The sequence below is a fragment of the Podarcis filfolensis genome (genome assembly GCF_964270895.1).
Source record: "Podarcis filfolensis genome assembly, chromosome: 13".
NCBI classification, from domain to species: domain Eukaryota; kingdom Metazoa; phylum Chordata; class Lepidosauria; order Squamata; family Lacertidae; genus Podarcis; species Podarcis filfolensis.
Genome location: NC_139615.1, coordinates 45700021 through 45722606, shown reverse-complemented (window position 1 = coordinate 45722606; position 22586 = coordinate 45700021). Strand labels below are relative to the sequence as shown.

Below are 22586 nucleotides of genomic sequence, written 5' to 3'. Positions count from 1 at the left end.
TAGGTCTGATAAATAATTCTTAACGTGCCAGCTAATAAAATAAAAAAACTGCATCCTTGTAAGAAATAAATCTTAAAACTTACATGCATGTTACCCATAAAAATGCTGTTAGCTCAGGAAAAATAAGCTTCACAGAGACCCAACTTTAAATGCATTTTACTGTTAAAAATAAAATACAAAAACATTTTATACACTGAAAGTACGGGAGCATTTTGCAAGGGCAAGTGTACAGTTTCTACCCAGGGCACAATAGTACCAGACAGTCCAATGGAAGTGATACATTATATTACAATAATACTATGTAGTTGTATATTCACAAGTGATATTCACAAGTTGTATATTCACAAGTGATACACTAGGACAGGCATAGGCAAACTCGGCCCTCCAAATGTTTTGGGACTACAACTCCCATCATCCCTAGCTAACAGGACCAGTGGACAGGGATGATGGGAGTTGTAGTCCCAAAACATTTGGAGGGCCAAGTTTGCCTATGCCTGCACTAGGATGTACTTGGGTTCCTCATACATATACAGGATAAGAAATTCACTTGATTCACTTTCCTTTTTGTTGTTACTACACAATCACTGAAGTCGCTACAGCCAAGATTGGCAAGCTCCAAGCTCCCACAATATAGCACCCAGAAATGCAGATCTGGGGGTAACTTTTATATCTACAAAAAGCTGCCCCAACATGATGTGAACATCAGCCCTTAAACTGCTCATCTGATTGATTACACTTGTCCAAACTGAAAGCTCATCCCCACTAGTCGGTGCTGCAAATGTAGGAAATCTGCAAAGGATCACAAAGAGGGGTCATGGTGATATAATAAGAGACCAAATCTCAAGTATAGAAGGATGAACTACTGAACTCCATCCGCAGTCCAAATAGGAAACTCTTTGAACAGTTGCCTAACTACAGGCAAAGCATTAAACTTTCACACCAGAATGCTATTGGAAGTGGAAGGGAGAATAAGGAACTTTGGCTGTGATAAGATACTTGAGCACATTACTTTCCTAGAAGTTTTTTATGCACAGGACAGCAGTTCAGGAGACGTGGGGCATAAACAAAAAAAATTTGACAAGTATTGGAAATGGCTATTTAACACTAGACAGAAATTTGTTAATCTGCTCTTTTTCTTTTTAACCATAATTGGAAAGTCACCACCTACTTAGGGATGCAATTCATTGTTTAATTCATCACATGTTTATGTTTTCAAACGTGCCTGGAACAAATTTTTCACATTTCTTCCAATATAAATTATTTGCATCACCTAATCGCTCCATAATTCCACCATAATCAGTTTTGTCTGACATATTTGCAAATACATTTATAACTGACCATTAAAGGTGGATCTGTATTCCAAGCAGTTCTAGCTGTAATCACTAAGAACAGTTTTATTACCTTGTGCTCCAGCTATGTAACCCTCTTTGTAACAGTGCCACATTAAAGTGCCATTTAACAACCCAATAAGAAAATGTGCTCACCCCATAAAGTATTACAGCTTTGCTACTGACTTAGTCAAATGGGTGTTTCTCCAAAAACGTTTTAAGTTTATTTTAGTTCTGATTAGGACCACAGATTGCCCAGGCACAACTGCCTAAACAGCTTAATTCCACTGAGTTCAGTGGTCCTAAGTAATTTTAACTGGAAGTATCCTGGCTTAAAAACAACAGCAGCTGCAACAACAATGGAACTTAACAAGATTAAATAAAACACCAGGAAGATAATTAAAAGAGGTAAAAAAAATATTCCTGCCCTGCAGAGCCTCCAATTGAAAATAAGTGACTTCCTTAACTGCTTATTGTTTTATCCACCACTCTTTACCAGGTCAAAAAGGAAAATTTGTACATTCTAATATTTTTATCTCTTCATCTATACTCTATAACCCAAACAGGACATTTGGTATTTATTGTGAGCCTATAAGTATATATTCTGTTCTCTACCAGCACCAACTACTTTATTAACTCCACTGAGGCACATCAAATGTCATGTGCCTTTCTCATCACTTTTTGAATGGGAATTGCTGTGATAACCACACTGAACGTCCCAGCAGCCCTGTTTTAACTTTATCTACTCCTACTTTTACTGGAAATCATTTGTAATGCAAACTGGGAAACAGGGCCAATATGTATCAGCCATGTTAATTTTCCCGATTTCAGAAAATGCTCGCTGTACATTTACATACGTCTTCTCAAGGCAATAATTACGAATACAAATCACTATACTATTCAAGTCGCATTGAAAAGGACTACATCCCAAACGTTCCGTCATCCTCTCAGCTTCAGAGCTTCGAGACTTCATTCCACCAATAGCTGCACACTATCATTCTGCTTCTGCGGTTGCTGCTGGTGATCATATTTCCTTGCTAGAAAAATAAACACATTTGAATATATTAGACTGCAATTCTAAACGTATTATTAATAATAATATTTATACCCCGCCCTCCCCAGCCAAGACCGGGCTCAGGGCGGCTAACAACCAATAATAAAAACAAGTTGATTAAAATACAATTTAAAAAACAAGATTAAAATACAACCTTAAAACATTAGGATGCAGCCTCTTCACAGGAGGAGAAAGGAAAAAGAAAGAGGGGGAGGGAATCAAACTGATTCTAAACCAAAGGCCAGGTGGAACAACTCTGTCTTACAGGCCCTGTGGAAAGAAATCAGATCCTGCAGGGCCCTGGTCTCATGAGGCAGAGTGTTCCACAGGCCGGGGCCAGTGTTGAGAAGGCCCTGGCTCTGCTTGAGGCTAATCTAACACCTCTAGGGTGTTGCAATTTATGGACCTTAAGGTCCTCCGTGGGGCATACCAGGAGAGGCGGTATTACTAGAAACTAAGCCCTATTGAATTCAGGGGGACTTGCTTCCAAGTAAACGTACAGGGAATTGTTAAATTCCTATTGTAAGATTCTGCCCCTCCTCAAAAAAACAGCAAAACAGCAACAACATGTAGTTACTTCAAACCCATTGTTTATCTGTTAGCTAACAAACTAATTCAGCACAATACACATTCAGCAAATTCCAACGCACACATTTTAGGATAAAAAATTGCCTTCTGTCACGAGTGCAAAATGTCCACATTTAATAGTAATTGTTACCGGCACATCATTTAGCGATTTAAAGTCATAGAAGCAATAGATGTAAGCACATGTCCAACAATGGCAGGGAGTAAGAAGTTGCAAAATCACACCCCCAACCTGCTAACAAAGTTTGATACTACTGTTATACATGGAATGTTGTGTTGTTTTTCAGAGGGTTTGCTTAGAAGGAAAAGTGGTAGATGTACTGGACACTGTCAGTAAGAAAAATCACTCACAAACAAGAAACCCATTGTAATTCTGCAAGATTTTGTAAACTGGTTTTACCTCCTTAGAATAAAAAATGGGAAGCTTGACAAAAAGGCCAAGAGTAGCCCCCCCCCAAAAAAAATATGTTGCTTTCTATTGCAGGGAAACCTGGACACTGGCAACTTCTTGTTTTGTATTCTGTGTTTGGCTTTGAGCAAACCTTTGTGCACATCAGTCTCGCAGGTATTCCTTTTGTGTTCATTATGCTGAATGGAGAACCTCCTTTGGAGAGTACCTGGATCATGATTTCAAAGGATAAATACTGTCATCCTATATACTAACATCGAACCAAAGCAACACCAAAACAGAGAGGTATCAAGCAGTCTTGGGGTCTGCAGAAGTACAAAAAAAAAAAAAAGCATTTTTCTCGCAAAAGTCCAACACTGAGCATCTGTTAGGGCAGGGGTGGGGTGGAGTGGCTGGACACATGAAATCCCATGGAGGAATTATCCTAGAAAAAAGCATGGCTGGCTGGCCCCCTGAACAGCACCCTGCAACATTTACTTGCAAGTCCCACTTGTACACCTACTTGTTTCTGATCTAGGCTGGCTGAACATCCGTTTACCAGGACATCATAACTAAAATGAACACTACTCCCCTCTCATTAACAGTAAATAGGAGGCAAAACATATGAACAGTTGTATGCCTTCTTATGACCACATGGTCATAACAGCCTACTGCCCATCTAGGCAGTAATGTGGCAATATTCACCAGCATAGCTAACCAACTGCAAATTCTGGAACGTCCATTGGGATTTGTGACTCCCTTGTGTCCTGTATACTGACTGACATTCCACAATACTATAATTTTGACTATGGGTAGGCAAACTAAGGCCCCGGGGGCAGGATCCGGCCCGTGGACGGTCCGGGGATCAGCGTGTTTTTACATAAATAGAATGTGTGCTTTTATTTAAAATGCATCTCTGGGTTATTTGTGGGGCATAGGAATTAGTTCATTTCCGCCCCCAAAATATAGTCCTGCCCTCCACAAGGTCTGAGGGACAGTGGACTGGCCCCCTGCTGAAAAAGTTTGCTGACCCTTGGTTTTGACTTTCCTCTTGCACCTCTCTGTATAACATGCAGGAAGAGAGCTGTATCATAAGTGTGGAAACTTTTGAAACATCTTTCTGATAGGCGTTTTGAAATATCCTGAATGTTTATTTCTATTTTGAGTCTCCTTTTGACATACAGTGGTACCTCAGGTTAAGTACTTAATTCGTTCCAGAGGTCCGTACTTAACCTGAAACTGTTCTTAACCTGAAGCACCACTTTAGCTAATGGGGCCTCCTGCTACCGCCGCGCTGCCACAGCACGATTTCTGTTCTCATCCTGAAGCAAAGTTCTTAACCTGAAGCACTATTTCTGGGTTAGCGGAGTCTGTAACCTGGAGCATATGTAACCTGAAGCGTATGTAACCCGAGGTACCACTGTATATTCAGTTATGAATTACAATAACGAATAGAAGCTCTGTATCTTTAGAAGCTCTGTATCTTTAAATACACAACAACAACACCCTGTCTGGGTTTCCCCAGCCACTCTGGGTGACTTCCAGCAAAATATAAAAACATAATAAAACTTGAAACATTAAAAAATTCCCAATACAGGGCTGCCTTCAGATGTCTTATAAAAGTTGTGTAGTTCTTTATCTCCTTGACATCTGAAGGGAGGGTGTTCCACAGAGAGGGTGCCACTGCCGGGAAGGCCCTCTGCCTGGTTCCCTGTAACTATTATCAATCAATCAATCTTTATTACGGTCCAGAGACCCAACAAATCATTACAAATCAATACACAATTCATACAGCCTACCTCCAGGTTAAACAAGCATTTTGTTTAGAATATAGGGCTCATTTGTTTTTGCAACCACCGATAAAAACTTTGCCACTGCTAACATTATAGCATTTGTCCGGACTTCCAGTAGGAACCTGACATAATGAGCCTCTGATTTTCCTGGGAAAGGTACCAGCAAGGGTAGTATCAGTTCAGCCCTGGCCTGCTCATATTTTGCACAATACAACAAAATATGATTTATGGAATCGATGTCTTGAGCACACGAGCAAAGTCTGTCCTGGTAGGGAACTCCTCTCAACCTACCATCCAACACTGCAGAGGGAAATACATTTAGTTTGGCTTTGGTGAAAAGCCTTCGGTAGTTAGGTACTGTCAGGTTTTTGATGTAACTATTATTATTATCGTTTTTTTATTATTATTATTATTTATTGAATTTATATACCACCCTATACCCGCAGGTGTCAGGGCGGCTCACAGAATTAAATCAGAATATAAAACCACAGAATACATAAACTAAAAACAACAACCCAATAACCACCACCCCCAAAAAAAAAATATTTAAAGGGAACCGCCAGAAGGCCCTCGGAGCTGGATCCCAGAGCCCGGGCTGAATGATGGGGGTGGAGACGCTCCTTCAGGTATACTGAACCAAGGCCATTTTACGGCTTTAATTCAACACTTTGAATTGTGCTCAGAAACGTACTTGGAGCCTACCGACAGAGTATACCTACCGATAGAGTACATCTCTAGCTGCTGCCGTAGACGAATTTTTTTCACGCTATCGTAAAAGTTTGGCTCAGGTGGTACTTCTACAGCAGGAGGTAGCGTAAAAATCCTCATGATCTTCCTTTTATTTCTAAAATCCAAGAGGACAAGCAAGATGTAAACAATAAAGTAATAATAAAGTGCCATATCATGTCTCCTCCAGTTGTAAGTGGCAAGATAATCTACAGAACCATGAAATTTGTGCTTGCTTGGGACATTTATTAGACGACCGTAGCAAAAGAATTAGCCCGTTCCTTTAGGCGGCAGGTCTTACCACCACTGCAGGATATCACCACTTATTTATTTATTTTTACTATTATTATTATTATTATTATTATTAGACCATACAGGCTGACCCCACTCTGAACGTCACACTTCCTGTTTGCTCCACCCCTTGCTTCCAAATGCACTTCACGCCATGACCACAACTGCCTTTTTACACATTATTTGCCTGTGCCATAAAACGTCTCCAAGGCTTAAAAGAAAAAACCCCTCACAAAATGACTCAAAACAACAAGATCAAGAAAAAGCCACATACCCCTACTTCGAAAACATGCAAAGCAAAAAATGAAACACTCAAGCAGATTCGCGCCGCCTCGACTTCCCAAGCGCCTGCGCGGGCTTCCTTTTGGCTGGCGCCAGAAAGAGTGCAGGGCAGGCACCCTGCTGGATCTCAAGTGGCGGGGAGTTCCAAAGGGCAGATGCTGCCACACTAAAGGCGGTGGGAGGGGGGGTTCCCAACCGTGCGCAGCGGGCGTCTCTGCAGGCGCTCTGCTGGATCTCAAGTGGCAGGGAGTCCCAAAGGGCAGGCGCCGCCATGCTAAAGGGATCTGCAGGAGCCCTGCTGGGTCTCCAGTGGCGGGGAGTTCCGAAGGGCAGGCGCCACCACGCTAAAGGCGTCTCTGCAGGCGCCCTGCTGGATCTCCAGTGGCGGGGAGTTCCGAAGGGCAGGCGCCGCCACGCTAAAGGTGTGGGGGGGGGGTTTCCAACCATGCGCAGCAGGCGTCTCTGCAGGCGCCCTGCTGGGTCTCAAGTGGCGCGGAGTCCCAAAGGGCAGGCGCCGCCACGCTAAAGGGATCTGCAGGAGCCCTGCTGGGTCTCCAGTGGCGGGGAGTTCCGAAGGGCCACGCTAAAGGTGTGTGTGGGGGTTTTCCAACCATGCGCAGCAGGCGTCTCTGCAGGCGCCCTGCTGGGTCTCCAGTGGCGGGGAGTTCCGAAGGGCAGGTGCCGCCACGCTAAAGGCAGTGGGGGGGGGTTCCCAACAGTGCGCAGCAGGCCTCTCTGCAGCCGCTCTGCTGGATCTCCAGTGGCGGGGAGTTCCGAAGGGCAGGCGCCACCACGCTAAAGGCGTCTCTGCAGGCGCCCTGCTGGATCTCCAGTGGCGGGGAGTTCCGAAGGGCAGCCTGCAGTGTCACCGAAAGAGAGATGGGGGAAACCCACCTGCGCGCGTACACCAGCAGAGCCAGGCTGGCCAGCACGGCCAGCAGGTAGACGTTGGTGGCCTCGTTCCAAGCCTCGTGCACCGAGTAGTCCATGGGGGCTGCGGCGGCGGCGGCAGCAGCGCCCCCGCCGCCCCCGCTCTCGCCCAGCACGCGCGCACCGGCCATGGGTGCGAATCCGGCGCGCGGGGGAGATGCGCCCGCAGCCGGGCAGGGAAACAGGGAGGAAGAGGCCGGCGCCTGATGTCACGTCCTGCGGAAAGAGCCCTGGATTTGCAAAGAAATGCAATTGCAATGCCATCGCGCGCCGCTGCTAGCTTCCGGGTGGCTTGGGACGGAGCTTTGCAAGCGCCTTTTTGGCACACGCAGTGCCGGATTTACGCATAAGCTAAACAACCTATAGCTTAGGGCCCCAAGACCCCCCCAAAAAAAATATTTTTAAAATTTTATTGAGTTTTGATAATACAAAAAGGAAAAAAAAAACACTACCAATACACCGTAGCTGTCAACGTTTCCCTTTTTTGAAGGGCAATTCCCTTATTCCGAATAGGATTCCTCGCAAGAAAAGGGAAAAGTTGACAGCTATGCAATACACACAAAAATAAACCGCTATTTACAGACTTCCCATCACCACACCCTACGACTCCCCTCCACAACTCCTCGACTTCCTCATATGTTATATTCAATGCTATCGTTGCAATCATTAGGTTTTTGATTTAATCTCTTTAAAACGTGCCTTTCCCACTTCACTCCTTTAGTCTAAGCATATCAGCCTGTTCGTTTTTTGAACAGTGTTTATCCATGCATTCTTCAAAACATTTGGGGGCCCCCAAAAAATTTTTAAGGGGAAAAAAACTCCAGTCTCCAGAAGAATACAAATGAATGGAAAAAAGGGATGATGGATTATTAAAATGACATAACTGTCAGTGGGTAGTTCTTATTACTTCCAATATCTTTGGGTTAAAATCTTTTTATATGCAAGTAAGCCCCAAGAGCTTATTCTGCATATGTTGAGTTTAAAATTAGGAAGCTCTGATTTATAGAATGGGGATGATAAAGATAACATATAACCTTAAATATGTAATATGGGAGAGTATACAGGGGTGGCCTCCGGATTCTTCCAAAAACACCCCCAAATGTGGCAAAGGGCTGTGATGCTCCTCACTGCCAGAGAGGCCGAGATTCAATCATGGCTCAGCCAGAAGAGCCTGACTCTTAAGTGGGTTGGAGCAGTGGCGTAGCGTGGGGGGTGCAGGGGGGGCCGGCCGCACCGGGCGCAACATCTGGGGGGGGCGCACTCGCACTCGCAGCTCTCTGCCCCTACTAAAATCCACGGGTTAGGGGGCGCAAATTACTTGCCTTGCCCCGGGTGCTGACAACCCACGCTACGCCACTGGGTTGGAGCCCCACTTTGGCCGACAGATTCCTATCTTGCAGGGGGCTGGATTGTCCTTGTGGTCTCTCCGGGCTCCACAATCCTGTGATGCTAAAGGAAGAGTTAAGAGCCTAAGCTCTGCCACAAGCTCCATAGCAGCAGCAGCCCCCCTTCTGCTCTGCTTTCATTGGGACTCCTAAGCGGTGGACATACTATCAAAGGCTCATTGGCATGGATAGCCAAGGCCATCGCTACCAACAATGCTCTTTGGAAAAGAGGACAGTGGATGGGAAAGGCCTCCTCAGAGGGCCATACAGTAAACTGGGTGCAGATAGTACAGATAGTCAGAATTGGCCCTTGTGAGGCATCTGATCAAGATCTGTATTTTAAAATGAGCTTAAAAAATATATTTGCAAATGTTTGTATCTCTCATGCCAGGCATAAAGCAGGTGGCTGAATACTCTGGCAGCTGTTTATCTTCCTGTTCAAGGGCCCCATTGATCTATAGCAGTATTTCAGGGTTGTAAACGGAAATTACAGGCTGGGAGCAAAAGGTCACACTGACCATACAAATTACAGAATACAATCAAGCTACAAAAACACAATTAAGAATTGGTAAATAGTAAGAATTATTGTGCCTCCCATTAAACTTGAGCCACATTTTCATAAGGTTAAAAGGGCAAGAGCTAATAGAAACAGCAGCTGGCTAGGGAAAGAGGCTTCTCTCTGAAGCTGCTTTGAAGCTTCAGAGAACTTAGAGAACTTAGAGAACTTAGCTTTTACTAAGTTCCTTTTTACTTTGAAAAGGCCTTTGCTTCTGAAAATCTATATATGTTATGTATGAAATATATTGGCTTAAATGTAATTATGCAAAGGATTTAGAAAGTAAGAAATGTTAGATTCTTATGTTAGATTCTTATTTCATAGATGGTGTGTAAGAAGGTGAACCCAAGATCTCTTTAAGATAAAAATTAAAAAACCATGCACCATCTGTTTTAGCCATCTGTTTTGCAGTGAATAGGGCAATAAGGCAAAAGGTGAAATGTTAATTAAGGTGCCTTGTAGAGGCAAATGTAAGATATACTTATTTGCCATTTATAGATAGAAGGAAATATAGCTCTTTGTCTCCCATAAAAGGCAATAGGAAATGGGTGTATCTTTTATGATTGGTTCTAGTAAACAGCCAATAGGAATTTCAACCAGGCTGATTGGACAGAGGCAGCCAAAGGAGGAGCAAGGGGGCTGAGCTGAGGAAATATAAGTGCTGACCATCAGGGCTGGAGTGGGCAGAGCTTTGGTAACCATATACCACTGTGTCTCTCATTTATTTGTCTGACAAATAAATTATTATTTTAATTTCTCTATTGCTGCGTTGAATATTTCATTCCAGCTAAGCGCTAACCACAAGCAGGGTGCTACACTTGGATGCACATCTGATTAAACCTGTGGGGCCTGATTCAGCCAAGTGAAAGGAAAGCGGAAGGCTGCTTCTGTGGGGAAAGGGATGGGCAGGGAGACAAAGAGCCCCACCCTCTTCTTCTTCTGCAAGGGGAATAACTAACAATACAGGAGAAAAACACACAGAGTGAATTTTTCACAGCCCCACAGTTGTCGTTGTTGTCTGTATTTATTGAATTATTTAAGCATGCAAAATAGGGCACGGATGTGAGGGTTGATGGGTCCAAGTAGGCATGATAGGAGCAACAGTATTTGTTCTTTAGTTGTGTCTGCCACATTTACGTGTGAGGAAGCCAGAATCTAGCAGCAATCCAACAGAATAAGAAATCTAGCCACTATTGTCTGCATTGCTGACACACATCTAAAGAAGCAGGTAAGTTTTGGCACTTTTAAGTCACTGGTTTTTATTCACACAGTGTTCCCAGTTGCGCCTCAGCTGTGTCATATCTACGGGAAACTGACATGAATAGACCCACATCCCATGTCATTCTGGCCTCCTTCGGGAGAAAGGGTGAAATATAAATTCAATAAATAAAATAATTATAAGTGAGTGCCCGGCTTGCAGACGTTCTTTGGAAGCCAAGCATCTGATATGGTTTCCTTCTGAGTGCAGGAAGCTCCTGCAGCCAATCAGAAGCCGTCCCTTGCCCCCCCCCCCTTCTAGAACCCGCCACTCTCAACCAACTCTCAACTGCCTCCCACCCAACATTCAGACTCTCAAGGAGGGAGAGTTGCTTTGAAGTCTGCCGTACTGCTTTCCAAACCTGACCCTGCTCTACTGCTCCGCAATGAGTGAGCTTCGCAAAGGTGAGAACCTGGAACCCCATAGAATTGTAGAATTGGGAGGGACCTCCGAGGGTCATCCAGACCAACCCCCTGCGATGCAGGAATCTCAGCTCAAGCATCCATGGCCGATGGCCATCCCACCTCTGCTGAAAAACCTTCAAGGAAGGAGAGTCTACCGCCTTCCGAGGGATTTCTTCCCACGGTCAAACAGCTCTTGCTGTCAGAAAGTTCTTCCTGAAGTGGAGTCGGAATCTCCTTTCTTGCAGCCTGAAGCCATGGCTTCAGGTCCTGGGAGCTTCTGGAGCAGGAGAAAACAAGCTTCCTCCCCCCTCCTTGTGACGGCCCTTGAGATATTGAGAGGGCTGCATGGTGTGGCTCTCATATCCATGTCCTGAGGGACAGAGAGCAAAACGCTTCTCTCTCCCCTTTCTCCAGCCCAGGCAGAATTGCAAGGGGTCAGTGCATCTGGCTGGTAAGAAGATGGTCGGAGTTTGGAGCCCAGCCGGGGCTGGCTGTGGGCAGGATATTTTCTGCTGTGAATAACTGGTTGGTAACTTCCTGTGTTTTTATTTTCCTTTCTGTCTCACAGGTTCTCAGAAAGGAAGGCCGCAACCGTTGCTCTGGCGCCGTGAGGAGCGACTGGAAGTCGTGGTATGTTAATTCCATGGGGAATCCATTTCCCACGCATTTATTTATTTATTTATTTATTTTAATTTCTATACCGCTTTATATTTGTAATAAAAAATCTCAAAGCGGTTTACAGCATAATAAATCAATCAAACACTAGCTGGGCGACGTTCCTCCAGCCTCAGGAGGAGCCTCTTCAGTAGGGCTGGCTGGTGGGTCTGGGCCTCGCCCCCCTGGCCAGGTGGAAAGGGCCTTGCAGGGAGTGGCCTTCACCCTCCCACCTGCCCCCTATGTCCCTCCGCTGGCTGGCCGCCCCCTGATGTGGCTTTGGGGAGAGAAAAGATGAAAGGCAATCTGCCCCAGAAGGAAATCTTCTGTCCCCTAGAGCGGATGCCTATGGCAGGAGAGTGAAATGTCCTTCTTCCTTTGCAGGGCCGTGGTTTGGAAACGCCAGTCAGGGCTCCGGCCACGCAGCAGCCCAGCGGTGCCACGTCCCAAACCAACATCTGCAGGTATGCTGTGCCCTTCTGTGGCAGGGGTGGGGCAGTCTGAGGAGGGCACAGCCGGTGCGCTCACACTGGGCTATTGCCTCATAAGAAAAGGTTTTTAATAGAGGGTGAATTGAATGGGTGGAGGGTTGGAGGAGAGGCAGAAAGAAGAGCTCATTTGTCCATGGCTAGGGGGCGCAATCTGGATAGTTCTCCAGGGGCGCAAGATCACCCAGCTACAGCTCTGCCTACAGGGCGCCCTTGACATTTGAGAACCCAAAGTTGGCCCTTGGTTGGGCACAGTTCCAGATTAAAACCTGTGGAGGCCCCTAGGCAGTCAAAATATCCCTGGGCTCCTTGCAAATCATATCCTGATACGTTTTTGATTTTAGCAACCAACAATAATTAATAGGCAAAACAAACAGTACTTATTCTGATCCGTTGTTGCCTGGCCCATAGGCCGGTGCCTGCTCTGTCCATTGGGTGGAGATCTGGTGGAGATCAATCCCAGAGTTCTCCCTGTCTCCTCCAATCAGACTAACTGAGCTTCTTTCTTCCTTAGGCGAGAGGCCGGCCAGAACAAAGGGGGAAAGGCTCCCAGCTCAGGTAAGTGGAAATGCCAACTGAGTGCCCCATATTCTAGGAATGCCTCCTTCCCTTGTCCCCCACCCTCATGCCCCAGACTGGGGCTAGCATGGCAGGGAGCCAGGCGCCTGCTCATGTTTCTTTTTTCTTTGCAGTGTGGGAGCCTTTCCCCAACACCTATTTTGTTCTGGCCAAATCCCTGGAGAGACGTGGCGAACATCAGGTACGAGGGCAGAGGGAATGAAGGGATCTTTGTGGGACGTGTTTTGGGAGTCCTAGAAACACTCTCCCACCTGTGGCTTCCATTCTCATGTGATGTCCTTCTTCCTCCACAGGGCCACGCCTCCAGGGATGAGGCTCCAGCGCCGGCTCCCGGAATGAAGAACCGAACAACATCCCGGCGGTTCCCGGCTGTCGTCCCTCGCGGCGCATCCCCACTGCCCCTCCTCCGTACGGGCATGGCTCCATCCCGGCCCGGTTTGGCACAGAAGCAGCAGCCAAAGTTTCCTCCCATTAAAACAGCTTCTCAGGTGAGGGAGGAGACTTTGGCTGTTGCTTCCGTGCTAGGCCGGTCGGACGCCCGTACGGTGGAGAAGTGGGGAGCCCTCATAAGATCAGGTAAGTGGAAATGCCCCTTCCCTTGTCCCCCACCCTCCTGCCCCAGACTGGGGCTAGTGTGGCTGGGAAACAGGAGCCTTCTGATGTCTCTGTTTGTTTTGCAGCGAGGGAGAAGTTCAGCCGTGGAACCGCCGCATTCCTCCGGGAGGGACTGGAGCCCAGACGACGGCCTCTCGCCCCTGAGGTAATGGGACAGGGGGGAGGAGGGGGGACTTAGGAAACACACCAGAAGGGCCTGCAGGATCAGGCCAAGGCCCCTTCTGGTCCAGCCTCCTCTTCTCCCAGGGGCCACCCAGATGCCACTGCGAAAGCAGCCAACAGGATTCGAGCCCAAGAAGCAGTGCTTCAAAGATCCCTTCTTTCTTGCAGGATCTCGATCGTGCACCGCTGTGGCTGCTGCCCAAGCCTCCTCCAAAAAGACCAGGTAAGAGGAAGGGAACCTTTGCATGGGGCGGGGAGAAGGCTGGGGGCCTTCCTACAGGGGGTGCTTCACTACAGCTCCCATTGTCTTTGACCACTATCCTTCCCCCCCTTCTTTTTTTAATAAAAAAACACAGGTTGAGGTGAATTCCAGAGTGTTTGGATCTCAGCTGAAGGACTATATTCCGGTTTCTGATTTGTCAGCTGCTGAAGCATTTGAAAGCTGTGATGTGATAAATAGAGGCTTTACAAATGTGAAGAGCGAACTTTTCCCTGTTCATCCTTTGGACACACCGGATAATTTTGTTGTTGTTGCTAAATCAAGATAAGATGATTTTTTCTACTCTGAGAAATATTCCAGAGCTGCATGCACCGCTGAAGCTGCAGATGGAATTCCAAGCAGTGAAGCTGCTCCAGCGTCTTCTTTTCCTTCCTATTGCGAACTTGTCCCTGGATATCTGGAAAGGCAACTGTGACTGCATTGGTTTTGAGGATATTCTGAACGACCCAGCACAGAGTGAAGGAATGGGAGATCCTCATCTTTTGGTTGAACACAAACTTGGTTTCGTATAATGCGCACATCCTCCATCCTTCTGTTCATGAAAATATTTCTTACCTGTGTCCCTGTGGCTTCAAGTAAACCATCTAAACAGTAGTTGTACAGCAGTTGTTTTGATACACACCTTCCAGGCAGAGATTGCCCAGCTTATGTCCCTGATAATCAACACCTTTTACTCCAACAAGGAAATCTTTATGCAGGAGATCATTTCCAATGCCTCTGATGCACTGGACAAGATCCGCTATAAGAGTCTGACAGATCCCTCAAAGCTGGAACGTGGCAAAGAGCTGAAGACAGATATCATTCCCAATCCCCATGATCGCACCCTCACCTTGGTGGACACTGGTATTGGCATGACAAAGACAGACCTTATCAACAATCTGGGCACCATTGCAAAGTCTGGCACCAAAGCCTTCATGGAAGCCTTGCAGGCTGGTGCAGACATCTCCATGATTGGACAGTTCGGTGTGGGCTTTTACTCTGCTTACCTTGTGGCTGAGAAGGTTGCGGTTATCACCAAGCACAACGATGATGAAGAGTATGCCTGGGAGTCATCTGCAGGCGGCTCCTTCACTGTCAAAACTGACCATGGCGAACCCATTGGCCGTGGCACCAAAGTGATCTTGCACCTGAAGGAAGATCAGACTGAATACCTGGAGGAACGTCGCATCAAGGAAGTGGTGAAGAAGCACTCCCAGTTCATCGGCTACCCTATCACCCTCTATCTGGAGAAGGAGCGTGAGAAGGAAATCAGCGACGATGAGACGGAAGAGGAAAAAGTGGAGAAGGAGGGTGAAGAGGCAGCCCCCAAGGATGAGGAGAGGCCCAAGATTGAAGATGTGGGATCAGATGAAGAGGAGGAAGGTGGCAAGAGCAAGAAGAAGACCAAGAAGAACAAGGAAAAGTACCTCGACCAGGAGGAACTGAACAAGACCAAGCCCATCTGGACCCGAAACCCTGATGACATCACTCAGGAGGAGTATGGCAAGTTCTACAAGAGCTTGACTAATGATTGGGAAGACCATCTGGCTATTATGCACTTCTCTGTGGAGGGGCAGTTGGAATTCTGGGCGCTTCTCTTCATCCCACGCTGGGCCCCGTTTGACCTCTTTGAGAACAAGAAGAAAAAGAACAACATCAAGGTCTATGTGAGGCGCGTCTTCATTATGGGCAGCTGTGATGAACTCATCCCAGAGGACCTGAACTTCATCCGGGGTGTAGTGGACTCCGAGGATCTGCCCCTGAACATCTCCCGTGAGATGCTGCAACAAAGCAAGATTCTCAAAGTGATTCGCAAGACCATCGTCAAATGCCTGGAGCTTTTTGCAGAGCTGGCGGAGGACAAAGAAAACTACAAGAAGTTCTACGAGGCCTTCTCCAAAAATCTCAAGCTGGGGATCCATGAGGACTCTACCAACAGCAAACGCCTGTCAAAACTGTTGCGGTACCACACTTCCCACTCCGGCGACGAGATGAATTCCCTCTCCAAATATGTATCCCGTATGCAGGAAAACCAGAAAAGCATCTCTTACATCACAGGTGAGAGCAAGGAGCAGGCGGCTAACTCTGCCTTTGTGGAGCGAGTGAGGAAACGTGGTTTTGAGGTGGTGTACCTGACAGAGCCCATTGATGAGTATAGCATCCAGCAGCTGAAGGAATTTTATGGCAAGACCTTGGTGTCCGTCACCAAAGAAAGGCTGGAGCTGCCAGAGGATGAGGACGAGAAGAAGAAGATGGAGGAGAGCAAAGCCAAGTTTGAGAACCTTTGCAAACTCATGAAGGAAATCCTGGAGAAGAAAGTTGACAAGGTGACGGTCTCAAACAGGCTGGTCTCCTCGCCCTGCCGTACCTATGGCTGGACCGCCAACATGGAACGTATCATGAAGGCCCAGGCCTTGCGAGACAACTCCACCATGGGCTACATGATGGCCAAGAAGCACCTGGAGATCAGTCCTGACCACCCCATTGTAGAGACACTGCGTCAGAAGGCCGAGGCAGACAAGAACGACCAGGCCGTCAAGGACCTTGTGGTGCTGCTCTTGGAGACAGCACTGCTTTCCTCTGGCTTCTTCTTCCCTGGAGGATCCACAGAGTCACTCCAACCGTATCTATAGAATGATCAAGCTGGGGCTCGGGATTGAGGAAGATGAGGTTGCTGCTGAAGAGCCTAGTGCCGCTGTCTCTGAAGATATTCCCCCTCTGGAAGGAGACGAAGATGCCTCACGCATGGAGGAGGTGGATTAAAGAGAGGGCGCTCACCTCCCCCTCTGTCTTGCCCCCATCCATTCCCTGCACCTTCGCCTTGCTCAGGAAGACTGGCTCCGGCAGTGCTCTGGCATGCCTTCGTAAGCAGTCTCTCACTACCTTCCTGTAGCCATTGGGACAAGGGGTCTCCACACCTATCTGATCTGTCTTTCTGCTGCTTTAGGGGAAAGGGACCGGCCCACTGGTTTGAGGTTTTCCTTCCCCCCATGCGGGTTTTATCCTTTTTCTGCTGGGCCACCAAGCATCCATCCTACCATAGCTGAGGTGAACACAGTGAATGTCCTCCCCACTAATAGAGCAGTGAGTTGGCTCCTTGCCTCCCTCCCTCACTGCTGCCCTTTGTCCTCAGAGAGCAGGGACTTGTACTCTTGTTGGCTGTTTGTATTTGGTTTTGTTTTACTGGAATTAAAATGACAAAGAATGTGGTTTACCTTGATGAAAACAAGGCACATTAAATGCTTCAATATATTACTTTCGTTCTGTGTTTACTGTCAGTACAAATGTCTTGTAATTGTCGCCTGTGGCTTCTAAAACCAGGCCCTCCAACATTTCTCCAGTGAGAATAGGGATGTCCCATTCCATAATGATAATTTTACTATTTATACCCTACCCATCTGATTGGGTTGCCCCAGCCTCTCTGGGCAGCTTCCAACATATATAAAAACATAATAAAACATTAAACTTTAAAAAAACCCAAAAAACCTTCCCTATACAGGATTGTCTTCAGACAGCTCTGGGGTTGGATAACTCCATACCCTCCAACATCTCTCCAATGAAAATAGAGACATCCTAAGGAAAAGTGGGGCATTGTGGGATCAAATCAGAAACCGAGACGGCTTCTCCAAATTAGGGATGTGCCTGGAAAACAGGGACACTTGGAGGGTCTGTAAAAGCCATCAGTGTGTAGCAGCAGCCACACCCCAGGAAAGGCTTTGACCAGCCAGCTAAAGCAAGTGAGCTAGTGAACCAGCTAAACCAATGGTTCTCAAACCCTCAGAGAGTTAATACAGAGACAGGCTCTGGTGGATTGAGCAGAGGAGACCAATTGTGGTTCCAATGGTCTGCAGGTAATGTAGAGGGAAGTGAGGGGCAGAGGGGGCTTGTCGACCTGGCAAGGCAGCCCATCTCAGAGAAGAAAAACCTTGATTTTAAATCTCCACATGCATGTATGTGTGTTGCATATATGATGGAAATCTTTAAACGGCTCCCAATACTGGTGTCGCCTCAAATCTAGTTTTATTTTTGTAGGGAGACGTGTCTCAAATTAGTTCTATGCCTCCTACTGACGCGGGTGGCGCTGTGGTCTAAACCACTGGGACTCTTGGACTTGCCGATCGGAAGGTTGGCGGTTCGAATCCCCGCGACGGGATGAGCTCCCGTTCCTCTGTCCCAGCTCCTGCCAACCTAGCAGTTCAAAAGCACACCAGTGCAAGTAGATAAATGGGTATCACTGCGATGGGAAGGTAAATGGCATTTCCGTGTGCTTCCGTCACAGTGTCCCATTGCGCCAGAAGCGGTTTAGTCCTGCTGGCCACATGACCTGGAAAACTCTGTGGACAAACGCTGGCTCCCTTGGCCTGAAAGCGAGATGAGCGCCCCAACCCCATAGTTGCCTTTGACTGGACTTAACCATCCAGGGGTCCTTTGCCTTTTTTTATAATGCCTCCTACTATATCAACTTCCAGTAAAGTTTTCCAGTTTTTGAGGCTCCATCAATTCTTTCCACAGTATGTTCCTCCTATCTCTCAAGAGTGAGGAAGTAATAGAGTTGTGGGGACATGATCTCTTGTTTCTGGATAGTGGGTGAACAACTCTGGGCATTTGTTGTTTGGAATAAATTACATTGATCTAATGATGTAGATTAGAGGTAGGAATTAATAAATACGTATTATATGTAATTATGCTTCATTCATCCATAATAGCATATACTTAAGGGTATTGCTTAATCTACTTTTGGAAAACCGTAAACAAGCAAAATTGTAAACAGCAAATTAAACACTGACTCATGACTTTTCTGCGGTCTTCAACTGGAAAATTCTCAGGGACAGATTTACAAGAACAATACACTTGCTTCCAATTGCCATACCTGTGTTTCCTTTCCTGAAGGGGGGGGGAGTTAAATGATGCAAGGAAACTATAAATATCAGTTAGGCATAATAATACTTCATTAAAACACACCAAGGAAACACCATAATGTTGTGGGAACCACTAAACAAAGTTTCCTATTTCTTTCACACACACTGTTTGAAACGGTGAACTGAAAGTTGACTTACTAGAGTAAATTAGAGTAGAATAGGGTTTAATTTTAGCAAGGTTACAGAGATCATTTTGCCAAAAGAACATCGCTGTTCTCAAGGGAGATCCAGGGAGGAAACAAACCTCCCTTGTGGAGTCATATTCCGGAGCCTCTTTTATTCCTGCGGCACTGAGAATGTCTATATGAGATTAGTTCTTAAGTATAGCAAATGCAATACAGTATACTAATAGAGTTTAAAATTAAGGATGTGGACCTGTGGGAATTAGAGATATGGCCAAGTAATGTGGCATGTGATAGACTGGTGCAGGAATCGATTAGGGTCCCTCTGAGGGATTCTGTGTGACACACATGCTACCAGCTAAGGGCTTTTCCACACTTCTGTTTGCCCCATGGTTTCTAGGCATGTTTCTAGGCAAGCAGTTTTCTGCTTTTCCCCTTGCCATCTTCCTTTCAAGGGAGCTCTTTAGCTCAACTGGAGCAAACATCTATCTGAAGAAAACCCGAATGGCCATTTGTTCCAACTGAGCACTAAAGAGCTGTTATTTTCCCTCAGGGGGGAAAGCCCTAAGAGACAAAGAAAGCGTGAGAAAAGTGAAATCTCTGGAAACGAAAAAAGGAATCAAAGCAGTAACAACAAAGAAGTCTCCTAAATTCACTCAGACATTACCATTCATGCGGTTGTGCCATCCAAAAGAAGACATTTCTCACACAGCACGTGCTTATCATATGGAATTTGATGGCACAAAATGCTGTATAACCCAGAAGGTTACAGCCAGTGCCGGATTTACATATAAGCTAGACAAGCTATAGCTTAGGGCCCCACTCTCTTGGGGGGCCCCCAAAAAATAAAGGGGGGGAAACTGGACATACATTTCCAAAATATAAGATAAAAAAACAAATAAAATGAAACCTACATACAGCAACAGTGTTTTGTGTTGGGTCTGTCCATAAATTACCATATAGCATATATTTAACACAAAAAAGTGACAATTTGTTGTTGACAAATGACAGCTGGACATATAAAGGGCCCCATTATCTTCAAGAGCTTAGGGCCTCATCAAACCTAAATCCGGCCCTGGGTACAGCTATTAGCCCTGAAATCCTGCCCTAAACCTAAACCTAAACCTAAACCTAAACCTAAACCTAAACCTAAACCTAAACCTAAACCTAAACCTAAACCTAGTTCCAGCCCTGGGTACAGCTATTAGCCCTGAACCTTCCAGGGCGGGAAAGGATTGCTGATTTCTTGCCCTGCTTGTATACTTCCCCAAAGCATTCTCCACTGGAAAGAAGACGTTCTAGATCAGGGATTACTATTGTTATTTGTTGAATTATTATTTATTGAATTTATATATCGCCCTATACCTGGAAGTCTCAGGCAGCGGCTTAGCGTGGGTTGTCAGCACCCGGGGCAAGGCAAGTAATTTGTGCCCCCTAACCCCTAACCTGCCGCCGCTGCCAGCTTCTTCTTGCTGCTGCCTGGGCTGGGGTATTTACGGTAAGGTAGCCACGGCGGCGGCGGGTCCGTGTCAGGTGATCTGAGGCGAGTTGCCGCTGGCGCTGCCGCCCAAACGACGCCGCTTGCCCGGAGGAGGAGGAGGGCAGAGAGGCGAGGAAAATGCAACATGGCCCAGCAGCTGCAGCAGCAGCAGCAGCGGCGGCGGCGGCGGCGGGGCTGTGAGGAGGGGCTGCCTGGCGTGCCCTCCGCGGCCCTGACGCGCGGGGACCGCGGCGAGCGCTGAGAGCCGCTGCCTGCCGGACGCCTTCAGCCCGGACGCGCGCACAGCTCGTCGGTTCCGCGAGACATGGGGCTCTGCTACAGCCTGCGCCCGAGGCTCTTCGGCGACTCCGGAGGCGGCGAGCGCGCCCCCCCCCAGATGTTGCGCCCGGTGCGACCGGCCCCCCCTGCACCCCCCATGCTACGCCACTGGTCTCAGGGTGGTTCTGTGCTGTCTGGGACTGGTCAGAGTATTGATCTGGAGAGTACCACACTGGCTACCCCTACCTCAGTGGACCTTTGATCTGAGGATCAGGAGTAAGCAAACTTTTTCAGCAGGGGGCCAGTCCACTGTCCCTCAGACCTTGTGGGGGGATGGACTATATTTTGAAAAAATAATAATGAATGAATTCCTATGCCCCACAAATAACCCAGAGATGCATTTTAAATAAAAGGACACATTCTACTCATGTAAAAACATGCTGATTCCCGGACCGTCCGCGGGCTGGATTTAGAAAGCAATTGGGCCGGATCCATAGCTGTCAACTTACAGATTTGAAAATAAGGGACCAGCAGCCTCGGAAATAAGGGATCAGCAGCCAAAATAAGGGATTTTGGCTTAGCTTATACAGAAATCCGCCACTGATGGAGCCATGCTGCTTTTGCTGCCACTGACTGTGTTTTGCAGGGGGTTGGACTAGATGATCCTAAGGGTCTACAACTCCGACCAAAGAAGAGGGGCAGACAAAACTGATGAATGACGTCGAGATGGCAAAGCTTACAGGCAAAACTGGAAACCAGGAAGAGGACCTCTTTAATAAAGAATGGGGAAAGTTTATCATTTATTTGAAAAGCTATTGTAAAGAGTTACATACATTGGTAGGATTGACAGAAAACTTGTAGTAAAAATTTGAACTATGGATGGACAAATGATTTATAAAAATAGAGTTATGAAAGGGATGCAGAGGGGGAAATCACTACATTAAGATGCTGTACTGGTTGGAGGGGATGCTAAGCAGCACGTTGGGGCTGCCGTTGTCCTGGCGCGAGGAGTTCCATCGGCCCTTCCCCGCCCGAGAGAGACTCTCACCCACGCCGTCCATAAGCCTGGCATGAGGTGGTTGCGGCGCCGCCACGACCACTGAAGCGCTGCCCTTCTGCGTCCCTCCCCATCCCCTCCTCTTCCTCCTTCCTCAGCCGCTGCTGCCGCCTCCGGCTTCCCCTGGCAGCGCGGCGGAAGTGTCGCGAGAAAGGAGCTGCCTGCCCGCCCGCTGGGATAAGGGAGTTTCCCGCCAAATAAGGGACGGTTGACAGCTATGGCGGGATCCGGCCCCCGGGCCTTAGTTTACTTATCCATGATCTAATATGACTCAGTCTTTAGTCACAAGGTACTGCCCTTCTTTCAACATTTACAAATAAAACATTATAGACAAACCATGTTGAAAAAGGTGGATATGGCCAGAAATGTAGCAGCTTTCGAAAAATTATTTTTCTCTAGCGGTACCTTTGCACATATATAGTGGAACTGTGTTAAGATTTAATATTTCTAAACGAGAATCATTGAGGAAATTGGCAAAATAGCAGGTGCCAATTTACATGTTAGGCCCTTTGGAAACGTTGGGCAATACAGTGGTACCTCGGGTTACATACGCTTCAGGTTACAGACTCCGCTAACCCAGAAATAGTACCTCGGGTTAAAAACTTTGCTTCATGATGAGAACAGAAACTGTGCTCCGGCGGTGCGGCAGCAGCGGGAGGCCCCATTAGCTAAACTGGTGCTTCAGGTTAAGAACAGTTTCAGGTTAAGAATGGACCACCGGAACGAATTAAGTACTTAAACCGAGGTACCACTGTATACAAAACAGCCGGTTCCTCCAAGTACTTTGGCCTCTACTATGTTGATCCTGCTTGGCTTTTAATAGCTCAGATATGAAAAAGTAGATATCGTACCAAAAACAGATCTTGGGGAGAGGAAAATCTTGTATGAATAAAAGAGCAAGCTCTAAGGAGTTATGGGATAGCGTCATTTGGTGGAGATTTATTTCAGAAAAAAAATGGTTCCTATTTTTGAAGCAATATAAAACAAAGGAA

General features: G+C 46.8%; 3 protein-coding genes and 1 long non-coding RNA gene across 5 annotated transcripts; 3 read left to right on the top strand and 1 right to left on the bottom strand.

The window, feature by feature from the left end:
* Positions 1–140: 140 nt before the first annotated feature.
* On the bottom strand, positions 141–7660 carry SMIM19 (small integral membrane protein 19). 2 transcript variants are annotated; one of them, XM_083583736.1, is made up of 3 exons: positions 7342–7660; positions 5868–5992; positions 141–2365 (listed from the first exon to the last, which is right to left on the bottom strand). In XM_083583736.1, the coding sequence occupies exons 1-3, from the start codon at positions 7506–7508 to the stop codon at positions 2298–2300; spliced, it is 360 nt and encodes a 119-aa protein (XP_083439862.1). In that variant the 5' UTR covers positions 7509–7660; the 3' UTR covers positions 141–2297. The 2 variants fall into 2 exon arrangements, 1 of the variants encoding a protein (XP_083439862.1); XR_014541106.1 differs by lacking the exon at positions 141–2365 and adding an exon at positions 4667–4862 and having other exon boundaries at positions 5579–5992; positions 7342–7618.
* Positions 2762–3395, top strand: LOC310748253. Its single transcript, XR_014541251.1, has 2 exons — positions 2762–2878; positions 2956–3395. It is a non-coding gene; the product is annotated as an uncharacterized lncRNA (long non-coding RNA).
* A 3301-nt stretch (positions 7661–10961) lies between the features above and the next one.
* Positions 10962–14144, top strand: LOC310748674 (uncharacterized protein; the record flags this gene model as incomplete). The annotated part of the gene is made up of 8 exons (XM_083584521.1): positions 10962–10980; positions 11549–11610; positions 12019–12098; positions 12637–12680; positions 12815–12882; positions 12995–13277; positions 13382–13461; positions 13647–14144. The coding sequence occupies 8 exons, from the start codon at positions 10962–10964 to the stop codon at positions 13842–13844; spliced, it is 834 nt and encodes a 277-aa protein (XP_083440647.1). The 3' UTR covers positions 13845–14144.
* Positions 14145–14354: 210 nt separating this feature from the next.
* Positions 14355–16992, top strand: LOC310747775 (heat shock protein HSP 90-beta-like). The gene is given in 2 exon segments (XM_083582885.1): positions 14355–16328; positions 16330–16992. Coding segments are annotated over 2 exon segments (2094 nt in total). The 5' UTR covers positions 14355–14405; the 3' UTR covers positions 16501–16992.
* Positions 16993–22586: the final 5594 nt, after the last annotated feature.